This window comes from Coregonus clupeaformis, chromosome 14 (assembly GCF_020615455.1).
Source record: "Coregonus clupeaformis isolate EN_2021a chromosome 14, ASM2061545v1, whole genome shotgun sequence".
NCBI lineage: Eukaryota > Metazoa > Chordata > Actinopteri > Salmoniformes > Salmonidae > Coregonus > Coregonus clupeaformis.
Window position 1 is genome coordinate 11,882,427 of NC_059205.1, and position 13,352 is coordinate 11,895,778.

The window sequence follows — 13,352 nt, forward strand, 5'->3', positions numbered from 1 at the left end:
TCCACATACCTTTGGACATGTAGTGTACTTCTCTATTCCATCAGTGACCCAAATGACTCAAAACCCCATGCCTACAACACTGCATTTTTGACATACCATGAAATTAGTATGTTAGGCGATGGAATACAGACATTGTTTATGCCCTATTTAAAGCCACATTAATTAATGATCGTAGCCTAAGTTATGACAACCATGTAACTAATGAGACACCTTTTAATTCTAACTAATTGACACATCAGGCTGGTTTGTATACAATGAATGTCTTTATTACACTTTATTCACACACATGTTTCTATTCATAATGAAAATATGGATCCAAAGAAAAGCACAAGGAATGTATATAATAGCAAAAGTAGTAAGAGCAAATATCCCTTCAGAGTCGGTACAATTTTTTACAGAAATATATAAATAATCACTTTGAATGACAGAGTTCAAAATCTAAAATATGTTTGGTCCCCTTATCAATCATCAGTGAATCCATTAAAACATTATACAATGAAGAAAACTTTGACAAAACGAATCCAGTATCCAGCTTGGAATGTTTGAATGTTTTTTTTTTTTTTTAATACTCTAATCCAAAGAAAATAATCTTGGCTCCAGTTGTTCTGGTTATGCAAACAAAGGAAATATTTCCTCCAAAGAAATTATATGGTCGGCATACATAAAAAAGTGCACAATTTTTTTCCCTCGGTCCAAACAGATACTACACAATATATTGTTGTCTTTTATATTACCAAGTAAAAATACTGAATGGATACTAACAATTACTACAAATTCACATTCTTATTCACATCAATTAAGATCATATAAATGTATATAGGTTACATTCACAATATGACCTTTAGTACAATGATGGGTAAATTCCAACTATGGAACAATCCATTTTTTAACTGAGGATTTTTTATAATTGAATCCTATTGGATCCAATATTTGCCTGAAGATAAAAAATAATTGGTATAAATGTTATCCCTTTAAATGTACCAATTTACATTAGTTGGCAAACATTTGTCGAGGGGGAAACTGGCAAGAGGGCTTTGGCACTTTACTAAAAGCTAATCACTGGGATATAAAAGCTAATCTCAGCTCAGACACCAGTACTAGCTTTAGTGGTTACACTTTAAAAATACATAAGCATAGCCATTTCAACAGGAATATAAAAACCTACTAATGCATAGTACATGTGAGATATGTGTAACATTGGTCCTAACCAGCACTTAAATGAGGGCAAGAGGGCACTATTGTCCAATCCCAAAAGGATATCACCCAAAAGGTGGAAAATCCTATGTAACAAATAACTTTGAAAAAGCCTTCCTTGAGGTTTCCTCTGTTTTCAACCAGCACAACCCCCCTTTTAATAATCTGTCCCCTCTTGTTGGTACACCGGCACTGCTTCATCTTTGTATTCTTGGTAACCCTCGTCTTGGTAGTCAGGGACATATTCGGCCCCGGCCCCGTTCTGCTCCTCCTCACCCTCCTCGTTCTTGGGGCAGTACTTGGCGTCATAGATCTGACGACCCAGGCCAAAGTTCTGCCCGCTCTGGTTGGCGCCTGCGTTGGAGCCCATCTGCAGCGACATGGTGCTGTTGTCACATTTGTCTGTGCCCAGCTTCTGGTCGTAGATGGCACGGCGGGTTCCTGGAGCTGTCATACCAGCCTGAAGAGTAGAGAAAGATGAATTAGTTAGCAGTGAATTCAAACATGTAGGAATTAAAATAAACAAGAATCCATTAGTAATAGCCAAAGTCTACTAGCACAGTATTGATACCTTGATTGAGTTTTAAGACATGGTGAAATGAATGAGAACTTTGTTTGTCAGAACCATTAAGCTCTTGTATTGTCTTTTCTACACATGGACTTTTACCTGGCTGGCCCCCTTGTTGGTGCCCATTTGCAGACTGATGGTGGAGTTGTCCATGGGGGGCAGGATGTGAGCCTTGGGGTCGTAGAGGTGCCTCCTGGTGCCGTATGCGTTCATGCCCGCCTGGCTGGCACACTTATTCGTCCCCATCTGCGGAGAGAGACAGATATCAGTTATAAAAGGAAAACAGCAAAGGATGAGTGGAAAATTACAACCCCCCTGTGATGGAGACTTTCAGACAGACTGCTAATCCCTGAGTAGATATCATCAAATCAACAATAGTCTTCTTGGCTGAAATAGAAGTTATGCCAAAGGGCTTATAAAGGTTAGGAATCATTAATGTAACCCTACATGCAACCCTTCAATAAGAAATATCCTAAATTAATAGAAGTTATGGCAAGATTCAATGAAATATGAGTTTTACAAGAACAATAGCATGAATGCCCGTGTGTCTCTGCCTTAGCCTGTTATAAGGCTGTTAGCTATATATCTTAGTCAGCTTTGCTACTGATGTTTTGTTTGGCAAGACGGCTAAAGAGCTGGCAACAGCAAAAAGAACAACATGCTCCTCAGTGGTATCACTGTCAACACATTCCCTCTTGCCTGCAGTCCGATGACACACTGTCCGGCCTTCATCTTCTCCTCGTCGAATAGCCTCTCCTGTTTGTCTGCGTACTTCACCCCAATGTCCACTCGGGACTGGCAGCCTTTGGTCTTGGCCTGCAGGTGAAAGTGTACAGAAATCCTGACACTGTTGGATACCTCAAGATATTACTGGACACAATAGTAGGAGCTTATTCAGGAGGGTGCTGTATTTAGATCCCGCTTCTGACACCATATGTTGAGGAAGACGGGACACCATTATGTTAGCTTCAGGAACATCTTTACGAAGACGAAACCTGACATGTTCTACAGAGCATTACTGCAAGGTCAAATGATTATTGCAAGTGGAAATTACACAGTTAAAAATACAGAAGTTAAAATACAGAAGTTGCTATTCTCATGAGGGATGCAAGCATAAAAATTAGTTTCTAAAGTTTTTAATACTGAAAGTCTTACCGTGCCAGCGAGAGACAGCAGTGTGCTCTGGACCTGGGTCATGTTCCCACTCTCAAACAGGTCGTTGGCCTCAAAGATATCATGGGGCTTCAGGCCGTACGTTTGGATGGATTTGATGAAGTTGGTGATGTTCTCCAGCTAGATCCAGACATAGTGCATGAAATGATAAGATTAATAAAGAGCTTCTCAATAATTGCATGAAGGTAGATTTTAGGAAGTCACACCTATAACGAGGCTATCATAACAAGCCATTTAGCTAAAAGGATATCTCTGGCACACCGAGGTCTCACTATATTTCATATTCTAAGACATTTTCTATTTCTGTACACTCACTACTTCAGAGAAAGTTGCAGCTCTAAAAAAAATCTACCTCTGCTTTTAAGCTAGTAAAAAAACAGGTTTGGTCAGCACAACAGCTCAGATATATTCTCTAACTGTAAAACCACCTGGTAAAGTACAGATCAAGTCTGTTCATGTAGAGAGAACAATCCAAGCAGCTCACCTGATGCCAATTCATGGTGGACGAGTTGATCTTTTTCACAGAGCCAGGTTGAAGTTTGTTGATCAGTCTAGGGGAGGAAGAGAGTTTGCTTACTTAGACTGCAGTACCTCATAGGCAACAGAAGGAATCAGAGGAGAAAATTGTCTATAGTACAGTAAAACCAACAGCAATGAGGACAGACAGGACATATGCTATGGATTGTATTATTTGATGTATTACGTTGTAGCTAGCAGAATGTTTATGATTGATGTTGTCTTTGGTTAAATCCATTGGCTTGTGCCATAGAATTTCTAGCTTTGTGGGTCAATAAAGCCACATTTTACACATTATACATAGGGACATGATGATGGATCCTGGCCCTATTTAGAAACGTACTTGCATAAGATGACGCCATTTTTCAGGCCTTTCTGGAAGTCTTCCCCGATGACACATCCTGTCGTATCCTCGATCCAGACCTTTAGCTCTTCCTCTCTCTGAGGGTCGTACTTTCCTGCAATCTGGAGAGGGGGAAAGGTCAAAATTCATTATAGGAAACCTTCACGTCTTGGGAAAGTTTGCACAACCTAAACACCAACACAATATGTGCAGGTAACATGCAGGTTACACTTTATTTGACAGTAATGTTTCCACTGGTATTTATGAGAAAACTATTTGAAATGGGTACTTCAAATAATTCTACACAATTGGGAACTACCTGGTACCTAATGGTGGCCATTGCTGCTTGTTTTAATGAATCCCAAAGGAACAAACAAGTTATTCATAGGTTATTACTGTGCACCAGGTACTTTCCATATAATAAAGTGCTACCAACGTACACTACCAGTCAAAAGTTTGGACACACCTACTCATTCAAAGGTTTTTCTTTATTTGTAATATTTTCTACATTGTAGAATAATAGTGAAGACATCAAAACTATGAAATAACACATATGGAATCATGTAGTAACCAAAAAAGTGTTAAACAAATACAAATATATTTTATATTTGGGATTCTTCAAATAGCCACCCTTTGCCTTGATGACAGCTTTGTACACTCTTGGCATTCTCTCACCCAGCTTCATGAGGTAGTCACATGGAATGCATTTCAATTAACAGGTGTGCCTTGTTAAAGTTAATTTGTGGAATTTCTTTCCTTGCGTTTGAGCCAATCAGTTGTGTTGTGACGAGGTAGGGGTGGTATACAGAAGACAGCCCTATTTGGTAAAAGACCAAGTCCATATTATGGCAAGAACAGCTCAAATAAGCAAAGAGAAACGACAGGCCATCATTACTTTAAGCCATAAAGGTCAGTCAATCCGGAGAATGTCAAGAACTTTGAACGTTTCTTCAAGTGCAGTCGCAAAAAACACCAAGTGCTATGATGAAACTGACTCTCATGAGGACCGCCACAGGAAAGGAAGACCCAGAGTTACCTCTGCTACAGAGGATAAATTCAATTGAGTTAACTGCACCTCAGATTGCAGCCCAAATAAATGCTTCACAGAGTTGAAGTAACAGACACATCTCAACATCAACTGTTCAGAGTAGACTGCGTGAATCAGGCCTTCATGGTCGAATTGCTGCAAAGAAACCACTACTAAAGGACACCAATAAGAAGAAGAGACTTGCTTGGGCCAAGAAACACGAGCAATGGACATTAGACCTGTCCTTTGGTCTGATGAGTCCAAATTTGAGATTTTGGTTCCAACCGCCGTGTCCTTGTGAGATGCAGAGTAGGTGAACGGATGATCTCCGCATGTGTGGTTCCCACCGTGAAGCATGGAGGAGGAGGAGGTGTGATGGTGTGGGGGTGCTTTGCTGGTGAATCTGTCTGTGATTTATTTAGAATTCAAGGCACACTTAACCAGCATGGCTACCACAGCATTCTGCAGCGATACGCCATCCCATCTGGTTTGCACTTAGTGGGACTATCATTTGTTTTTCAACAGGACAATGACCCAAAACACACCTCCAGGCTGTGTAAGGGCTATTTGACCAAGGAGAGTGATGGATTGCTGCATCAGATGACCTGGCCTCCACAATCACCCGACCTCAACCCAACTGAGATGGTTTGGGATGATTTGGACCGCAGAGTGAAGGAAAAGCAGCCAACAAGTGCTCAGCATATGTGGGAACTCCTTCAAGACTGTTGGAAAAGCATTCCAGGTGAAGCTGGTTGAGAGAATGCCAAGAGTGTGCAAAGCTGTCATCAAGGCAAAAGGTAGCTACTTTGAAGAATCTCAAATATATTTTTATTTGTTTAACACTTTTTTGGTTACTACATGATTCCATATGTGTTATGTCATAGTTTTGATGTCTTAACTATTATTCTACAATGTAGAAAATAGTAAAAATAAAGAAAAACCCTTGAATGAGTAGGTGTGTCCAAACTTTTGACTGGTACTGTATGTGTGGGAGTACTTATCATCAATTGATGACTTGGTAGTGGCCGGTTTTCATTGCCAGAACCACAGCAAGAAACAATATAATGGTTTGTGTGTGTTGATAGTTTCTCTCAAGAGTTTATTATGGGCGGCCCCAAAACCATGATTCACAGTGTGTTTGTGTATGTTTCACAGTCTCAACCAATGGGGATAACTTTGGGTGTTATTGTAACAGCCCTTACAGAGGTGACACTGACATGAGCTCAAACACAAAACGCGCACACACACACACACATCCTGTTTGGTAAACCACTTAAATCTCCTTGAAGCACAGGAAGGTAGCTGCATGGTATTGGGGCGAGTTAAACTTTATGCAATTTGACACTGCAGAGACTGCATTCCTTGTTGAGAGGGTGTTTAAAGTGTTATCCTGATTTGTAAATACTTTGAATAAATAATAACAGAAATAAGTGTGAAGATGGAAACTGGCACTAAAATCAACATTTAGAAAACGTCTATTTAGAACTGTAGTGTAGATCTTACTATGAAAATGATACTACAAATAGAAATGAAAAACATTGCAATGTCAGTACAGAAAGTAATTGTTTTAATGGCCTCTATAGTATCTCTAAACAATGCATTCTGAGGTTGAAGTTAAAAATACATACCAAAGACTGTGTGAGGAATAGGGTCAAAATATTCTCCACAAATTTCCCTCCAAGGCTAAAATGTGCAGCGGAACTTCAAGTACAACCGAATAAAGGACTTCCTGGGCAAACCGGTCCTCTCATTATATATTTGCTTCATTTAATTATCCCCAAATTAAAACAACATTGACTGCTTTAATTTCCCACAAGACATTTGAAAGATGTAATTTAGAGAGGCATGGTGAACTCAAGGAATTCATCCCGTGGCGCAATTTAGGTCATGGGGAATGAGACTGTTGGGACTCCGAGTTGAAAGAGTTTAAATCAAATGGAATGAACATGGACCACCGCTACGTTCTCAAAAAACATATTTGGTAGTCTTGTTGGAATTGAGCCACTACAAGTCTGGGTTAACCATAATTTTACCTATCATCTAAAATGGCAAGGGGCCTAGTCAAGGAGGAAAAGCTCCTTGAATAACACACTTCAATACCTCACATTGCATTGCATTCCTACATCATCAATGGCAGGAAATACCAGAGACAATGGACATCATTCATTGGTATGAGAGGAAACCAACAGCTTTACATCCACTTGGCTACCCGTACATTGCGTTCTGAGGACCAATGGAAAACTGTAGGAATGGGACCCCTTGCCAATATAAGGACTCAGCCAAGGAATGCAAACAATAAATCAGCTGGTGGTCTAAAAGACACATTGCTATGTCTCAGACACAGAAGAACATAATGCACATTTATCTGCTATGTGTCAGATAGAGACTATAATGCACTTTTATCTGCAGTTAAACGGATCAGAGTAGTAATGTGGGGACCTGAGTATTCTTTTGTATAACATAACTTGGAACATGATGGGTAAAGTTTGTTGTTTATGAAGGATAAAATAGAAAATGATATTATATTAGTCATTATTCTCTGTTTACATAAGTAAAGAGCCAGGTTGGGGAACTTTGCAGAGCGTTTCAATTCCATTTCTCCTATTACACTATAAAAGTGTAACACACGATTACATAAATAATAATAATCATCATCATAATAAGTACAGGAACACAAAGGCTCCTCCAAATCTTTAAAGTAAATGTGATAAAAGAGTTATATTTGGCCCAAGGGGTACAGTAGTAGGTTAACTCCTGGTTGTGCCATTGACGTTTTGGATGGAGGACATTTATAGATAGATTAAGTTTAAGATCACTTAATTGGTTAATTGCACACAAGGTCCAACATAAATTTGACTTTTACCCAACCCTCTGAAAGACACACATAGAGGGGCTGCCACACTGGCCGCGCTGGGAGCTGTTGTTGTGGGGGGTAAGTACCGGCAGGCAATGGCATAAATAGGATTTGATACAAGAAACCCAACGGTTGCCAGCTCACTTCCCGATTTTTCCAGTCGGACCCGGGATTCGAACTAGCAATCATCCGGTTGCTGGCTCGCCTCTCTAACAGCTATGCTACCTGCCACCAGAAAACACTGCCACCAGAAAACACTGGCACTGTCTCCTGTCAACGTTCACTTTTGAAAGTGCATATGTTCTGAAAGAGAACATATTTCTATTTGGATTGTTTTGTGAAGCCATTTGTCAAAGTATGCACGTAGGCGCAGTGCGCACTACAATAGCCATTCACCAAGGCCCCAATCCACCCCAGCGCAGGAAGCAGCAGTTGTTCTCGTGATAGGACAGTGACAGTGTGACCTCTGGATGGGTGACATCAAACTCAGGGACATGGATGGATGGATGTATGAAAGACCTACAACACTATAGAGTGTTGTACTGACCAGTTTCTCTATGTAATGGGACCGTATAGAGATTTTAACTTGCCACAAGGAAATCTACATTGCCAATACGGGCAACGCCCATGCTTTTCTAAGCGCTTCCCAAAACTAAACCAACAACTTAAACCAAACTAAAGTTCACTTTTTATTTGTATCATTCTGTCATATTAATGAACACTATTATCAAACATATATGCATAGTGCACAGCCGGTAAAACTTGTAATTTGACAAAAGTCTTCCTCTTTATTTGTCATTCCAAAAAGTAGCTTTGCCAGTTCCACGTACTATTAAATACCTTTACACTCAGCAGAACATCATAGCCTATGTAGCCTAAAAGACCTACACATTTTTCAATAACTAAATACAGTTTTCCATAATAAACCTCACCATAGGCTACAGTATAGGCTACTACCATAAGGCAAGTGATTCATTAGCACTTTCCGTGAACACTTACCTTGCTTTTGACTTCTGCAGAAAACCCATAAGCAGGACCTCTGTTAAATGATGAGCCAGACATGACTATAAACGAGTTATTTTGTTTTTCGTATTGATACTTTGTATCAGTTTCTTTGTGCAAAGCCTTTTATTTTCGTGTCTCTTCCAGTTAAACTCCGGAGTGAACTAAATACTTCCTTTCTTTTTTCTTACAACCAATAGAAATGCTTACACGAACTTGTACGGTTCGTTGATCGATTTTAGGCTCCACCTTTCCCTTTCTGAGTCTAAATCGTGACTCGTGATTGATATCAAAAAGTCCTTATATGGAAGGAAAGTCCCAAATTCCTGAATGGTGGGAGTATCCTATGGCCACACCAGTAGTTGGGGAGTCTTGAATCACCGTCGGGAAAAGTTTGAGTAGAGGAACTACCAAATTGAGCTACTGAATGACGTAATGATACTATTATTGAACTACATTTTTGGAGTGTAAAGGACCCCCTTCGCTCGTTCAAGGGTTTTGACCCATTTTGGAATTCTGAGAATGTTAATAGCACTAGTAGGCTACATCCAAATGAGAACATAGTTAAAAATATTAATTATGACATTAAACAATTAACCAAATATTTTAGTTTAGCCTAGATAAGACACATTATCATGATTCATGTGTTATTACATTGTTATAAACCACAGTTTCATAAAAACACTGATTTAAAAAAGTCAAGTCAATTCAGTGTCCATTTGTATCACTTCAGTGACAGTTTGGCTGCATTTAAAGAAAGGTAGACCAATTCTGATGTTTTTTCCACTAATTTGTCTTTTAACCAATCACATCAGATCTTTTCACATCAGCTCTTCAGAGCCAATCTGATTAGTGAACTAAATATCAGAATTGGGCTGCCTGTCTAAACGCAGCCTTAGTGTGGTTGTCAATTCAATTTGGTTCAATAGAGTATTTGGAATATTATCTTGATGATCAATGACATTACACTACTTTGTCTCAAATGAAAATGGCATACTGAACTCATTTGGCTACCTACCAACAACTGTATCCAACATCCTTAGCCCTATTCAGTGTCATAATCAATTTCGTATTATTCTGTAAGTAAATCTGAGACCCTCCATTTAGTATGATATGTTATGTTTCGTATGGTATTAATTTGTGAATGTCCATCACCCATTTCGTATATTATATGTTACGAATTACAATATCGTATTATATGTTAGGAATTTACAAAACGTACAATATGTTACGAATTTGCAAAACATAATATATGTTGCGAATGTGTAAAATGTATGCTATGTTACAAATTCTAGCTAGCTGGCTAACGTTAGCTAGGCTAGGAGTTAGGGTTAAGTTTAGGAGTTACAGCGCCTTCGGAAAGTATTCAGACCCCTTGACTTTTTCCACATTTTGTTAGGATACAGCCTTATTCTAAAATTGATTACATTGTTTTTTCCCTCATCAATCTACCCACAATACTCCATAATGACAAAGCAAAAACAGGTTTAAAGAAATGTTTGCTAATTTATTACAAATATCACATTTACATAAGTATTCAGACCCTTTACTCAGTACTTTGTTGAATCACCTTTGGCAGCGTTTATAGCCTCAAGTCTTCTTGGGTATAACGATACAAGCTTGGCACACCTGTATTTGGGGAGTTTCTACCATTCTTCTTTGCAGATCCTATCAAGCTCTGTAAGGTTGGATGGGGAGCGTTGCTGCACAGTTATTTTCAGGTCTCTCCAGAGATGTTCGATCAGGTTCAAGTCCGGGCTCTGGCTAGGCCACTCAAGGACATACAGAGACTTGTCCCAAAGCCACTCCTGTGTTGTCTTGGCTGTGTGCTTAGGGTCGTTGTCCTGTTGGAAGATGAACCTTCGCCCCCAGTCTGATGTCCTGAGCGCTCTGAAGCAGGTTTTCATCAAGGATCTCTCTGTACTTTGCTCTGTTCATCTTTCTCTCGATCCTGACTAGTCTCCCAGTCCCTGCCGCCGAAAAACATCCCCACAGCACGATGCTGCCAACACCATGCTTCACCATAGGGATGGTGCCATTCAGAAATATCAGCCCACAGAGAGAAGCATGAGATTGAACTTCACACAACTTTCTAGAGCAGTGGTCACCAACCGGTCGATCTTTAAGGCATTCCTAGTCGATCACCAAACATTTCTGTAAAAAAAGCCTTGTGTTCCTATTTTTATTTTGTTTGTCTCGGGCTGTTGGCAGTAGGTGCACCGATTCAGCTGCCCTGCGCGCCGGGTAGTCGAACTGTTACCATTTTTACCAATTTTATGTGTCAGAAGGTACAAACTCTGCCTTCCCGGCAGGGCCAGAAAGCAAATCAAGTGCACTATAGGCCTACCGCTGGCCAATCGGATGGCTCAGATGACCGTGTCTGCAGTAACGTAGCAGGCATAAAAGAAAGCTACAGCAAAGTTGATACTGTGAGATTTCAAGATTTCAAGTTCTTACTCAGCACTGTCAAAACATTGTATTCAATACTTTTATAAGCCATAAAATGCAAGTTTTTCCTATTTCCACTCAGTGCTACAACAAGCACTGCAGCAGTAATTAATGAGTAGGAAAGTGTATCTATAGGTTTGCTTTGATGTTATTATTAGCGGCTTGGGTCTTTTTTAACATCAAGGAATATTTCACTTTCTCTGTTCATAGGAGTAACAACATGAATTTGTGCATGAGGCAGAAATAATACGGTGTGACTTGAGTTTAACTATTAGCTGGAAGACGGTGTCCCTTTTTCATCAGTGGAGGAAAGGGAGAGCGGAGGGATGTTGAGAGGCGGAGCCTCAGTCTGCTGCTCTCTCCCTCTGCTGAGACTGACCATCAGATGCAGGCACCACCAGCCCAGTAAAATAAATAAAAAAGCACATTATTTAAAAGTATGCTCACTCAGCTGTGCTTCACAAGTAATACAACAACGGATCTATTACTGGTGCGATCATATAGCCTACCTCAAATTTTGAAATATATACACAAAATAAAGGGAACACTTAAACAACACAATGTAACTCCAAGTCAATCACACTTCTGTGAAATCAAACTGTCCACTTAGGAAGCAACACTGATTGACAATACATTTCACATGCTGTTGTGCAAATGGAATAGACAACAGGTGGAAATTATAGGCAATTAGCAAGACACCCCCAATAAAGGAGAGGTTCTGCATGTGGTGACCACAGACCACTTCTCAGTTCCTATGCTTCCTGGCTGATGTTTTGGTCACTTTTGAATGCTGGCGGTGCTTTCACTCTAGTGGTAGCATGAGAGGGAGTCTACAACCCACACAAGTGGCTCAGGTAGTGCAGCTCATCCAGGATGGCACATCAATGCGAGCTGTGGCAAGAAGGTTTGCTGTGTCTGTCAGCGTAGTGTCCAGAGCATGGAGGCGCTACCAGGAGACAGGCCAGTACATCAGGAGAGGTGGAGGAGGCCGTAGGAGGGCAACATCCCAGCAGCAGGACCTCTACCTCCGCCTTTGTGCAAGGAGGAGCAGGAGGAGCACTGCCAGAGCCCTGCAAAATGACCTCCAGCAGGCCACAAATGTGCATGCGTCTGCTCAAACGGTCAGAAACAGACTCAATGAGGGTGGTATGAGGGCCCGATGTCCACAGGTGGGGGTTGTGCTTACAGCCCAACACCGTGCAGGACGTTTGGCATTTGTCAGAGAACACCAAGATTGGAAAATTCGCCACTGGCGCCCTGTGCTCTTCACAGATGAAAGCAGGTTCACACTGAGCACATGTGACAGACGTGACAGAGTCTGGAGATGCCGTGGAGAACGTTCTGCTGCCGGCAACATCCTCCAGCATGACCGGTTTGGCGGTGGGTCAGTCATGGTGTGGGGTGGTATTTCTTTGGGGGGGCCGCACAGCCCTCCATGTGCTCGCCAGAGGTAGCCTGACTGCCATTAGGTACCGAGATGAGATCCTCAGACCCCTTGTGAGACCATATGCTGGTGCGGTTGGCCCTGGGTTCCTCCTAATGCAAGACAATGCTAGACCTCATGTGACTGGAGTGTGTCAGCAGTTCCTGCAAGAGGAAGGCTTTGATGCTATGGACTGGCCCGCCCGTTCCCCAGACCTGAATCCAATTGAGCACATCTGGGACATCATGTCTCGCTCCATCCACCAACGCCACGTTGCACCACAGACTGTCCAGGAGTTGGCGGATGCTTTAGTCCAGGTCTGGGAGGAGATCCCTCAGGAGACCATCCGCCACCTCATCAGGAGCATGCCCAGGCGTTGTAGGGAGGTCATACAGGCACGTGGAGGCCACACACTGTCACGTTCGTTGAATGACGGGTCAGACCAAGGCGCAGCGTGATATGCGTACATGTTTATTAAACTTAACAAACACACGACAAAACAACAAAGGAAACGTAACGTGTAGTCCAAGGAGTGGAGCCGCTGACCGGCACTGGATCAGGCACCGGTGGAGCGGACTGCTCTGGCTCCGGAGTGGAGCAGCTGACCGGTGCCGGACCAGGCACCGGTGGAACGGGCACGGGCCGTGCCGGACTGGACAAACGCACCACTGGTCTGGTGCGAGAAGCAGGCACAGGCCGGACCGGACTAGGAACACGCACCACTGGCTTGGTGCGAGGGACAGGAACGGGCCGGGCCGGACTGGTGACGCGCACCACTGGCTTGGTGCGAGGAGCAGGAACAGG

The 13,352-nt window shown here is 41.8% G+C and overlaps 1 protein-coding gene across 1 annotated transcript; it reads right to left on the reverse strand.

Moving 5' to 3' along the window:
• Positions 1-565: 565 nt before the first annotated feature.
• LOC121580762 (calponin-2-like) lies at positions 566-8,875 on the reverse strand. Its single transcript, XM_041895785.2, has 7 exons — positions 8,675-8,875; positions 3,795-3,916; positions 3,420-3,486; positions 2,918-3,055; positions 2,462-2,578; positions 1,862-2,008; positions 566-1,654 (listed from the first exon to the last, which is right to left on the reverse strand). Exons 1-7 carry the CDS (start codon positions 8,735-8,737, stop codon positions 1,352-1,354), a joined length of 957 nt encoding a protein of 318 aa, XP_041751719.1. The 5' UTR covers positions 8,738-8,875; the 3' UTR covers positions 566-1,351.
• Positions 8,876-13,352: the final 4,477 nt, after the last annotated feature.

Excerpts from the sequence above, each read along its gene's own strand:
- LOC121580762 (XM_041895785.2), bottom strand. The coding sequence starts at position 8,737 with ATGTCTGGCTCATCATTTAACAGAGGTCCTGCTTATGGGTTTTCTGCA. Across the intron at positions 3,487-3,794 it reads AATGGCGTCATCTTATGCAA|ACTGATCAACAAACTTCAAC; the intron begins GTACGTTTCTAA and ends TTCCTCCCCTAG. Across the intron at positions 1,655-1,861 it reads CCAACAAGGGGGCCAGCCAG|GCTGGTATGACAGCTCCAGG; the intron begins GTAAAAGTCCAT and ends TCTACTCTTCAG.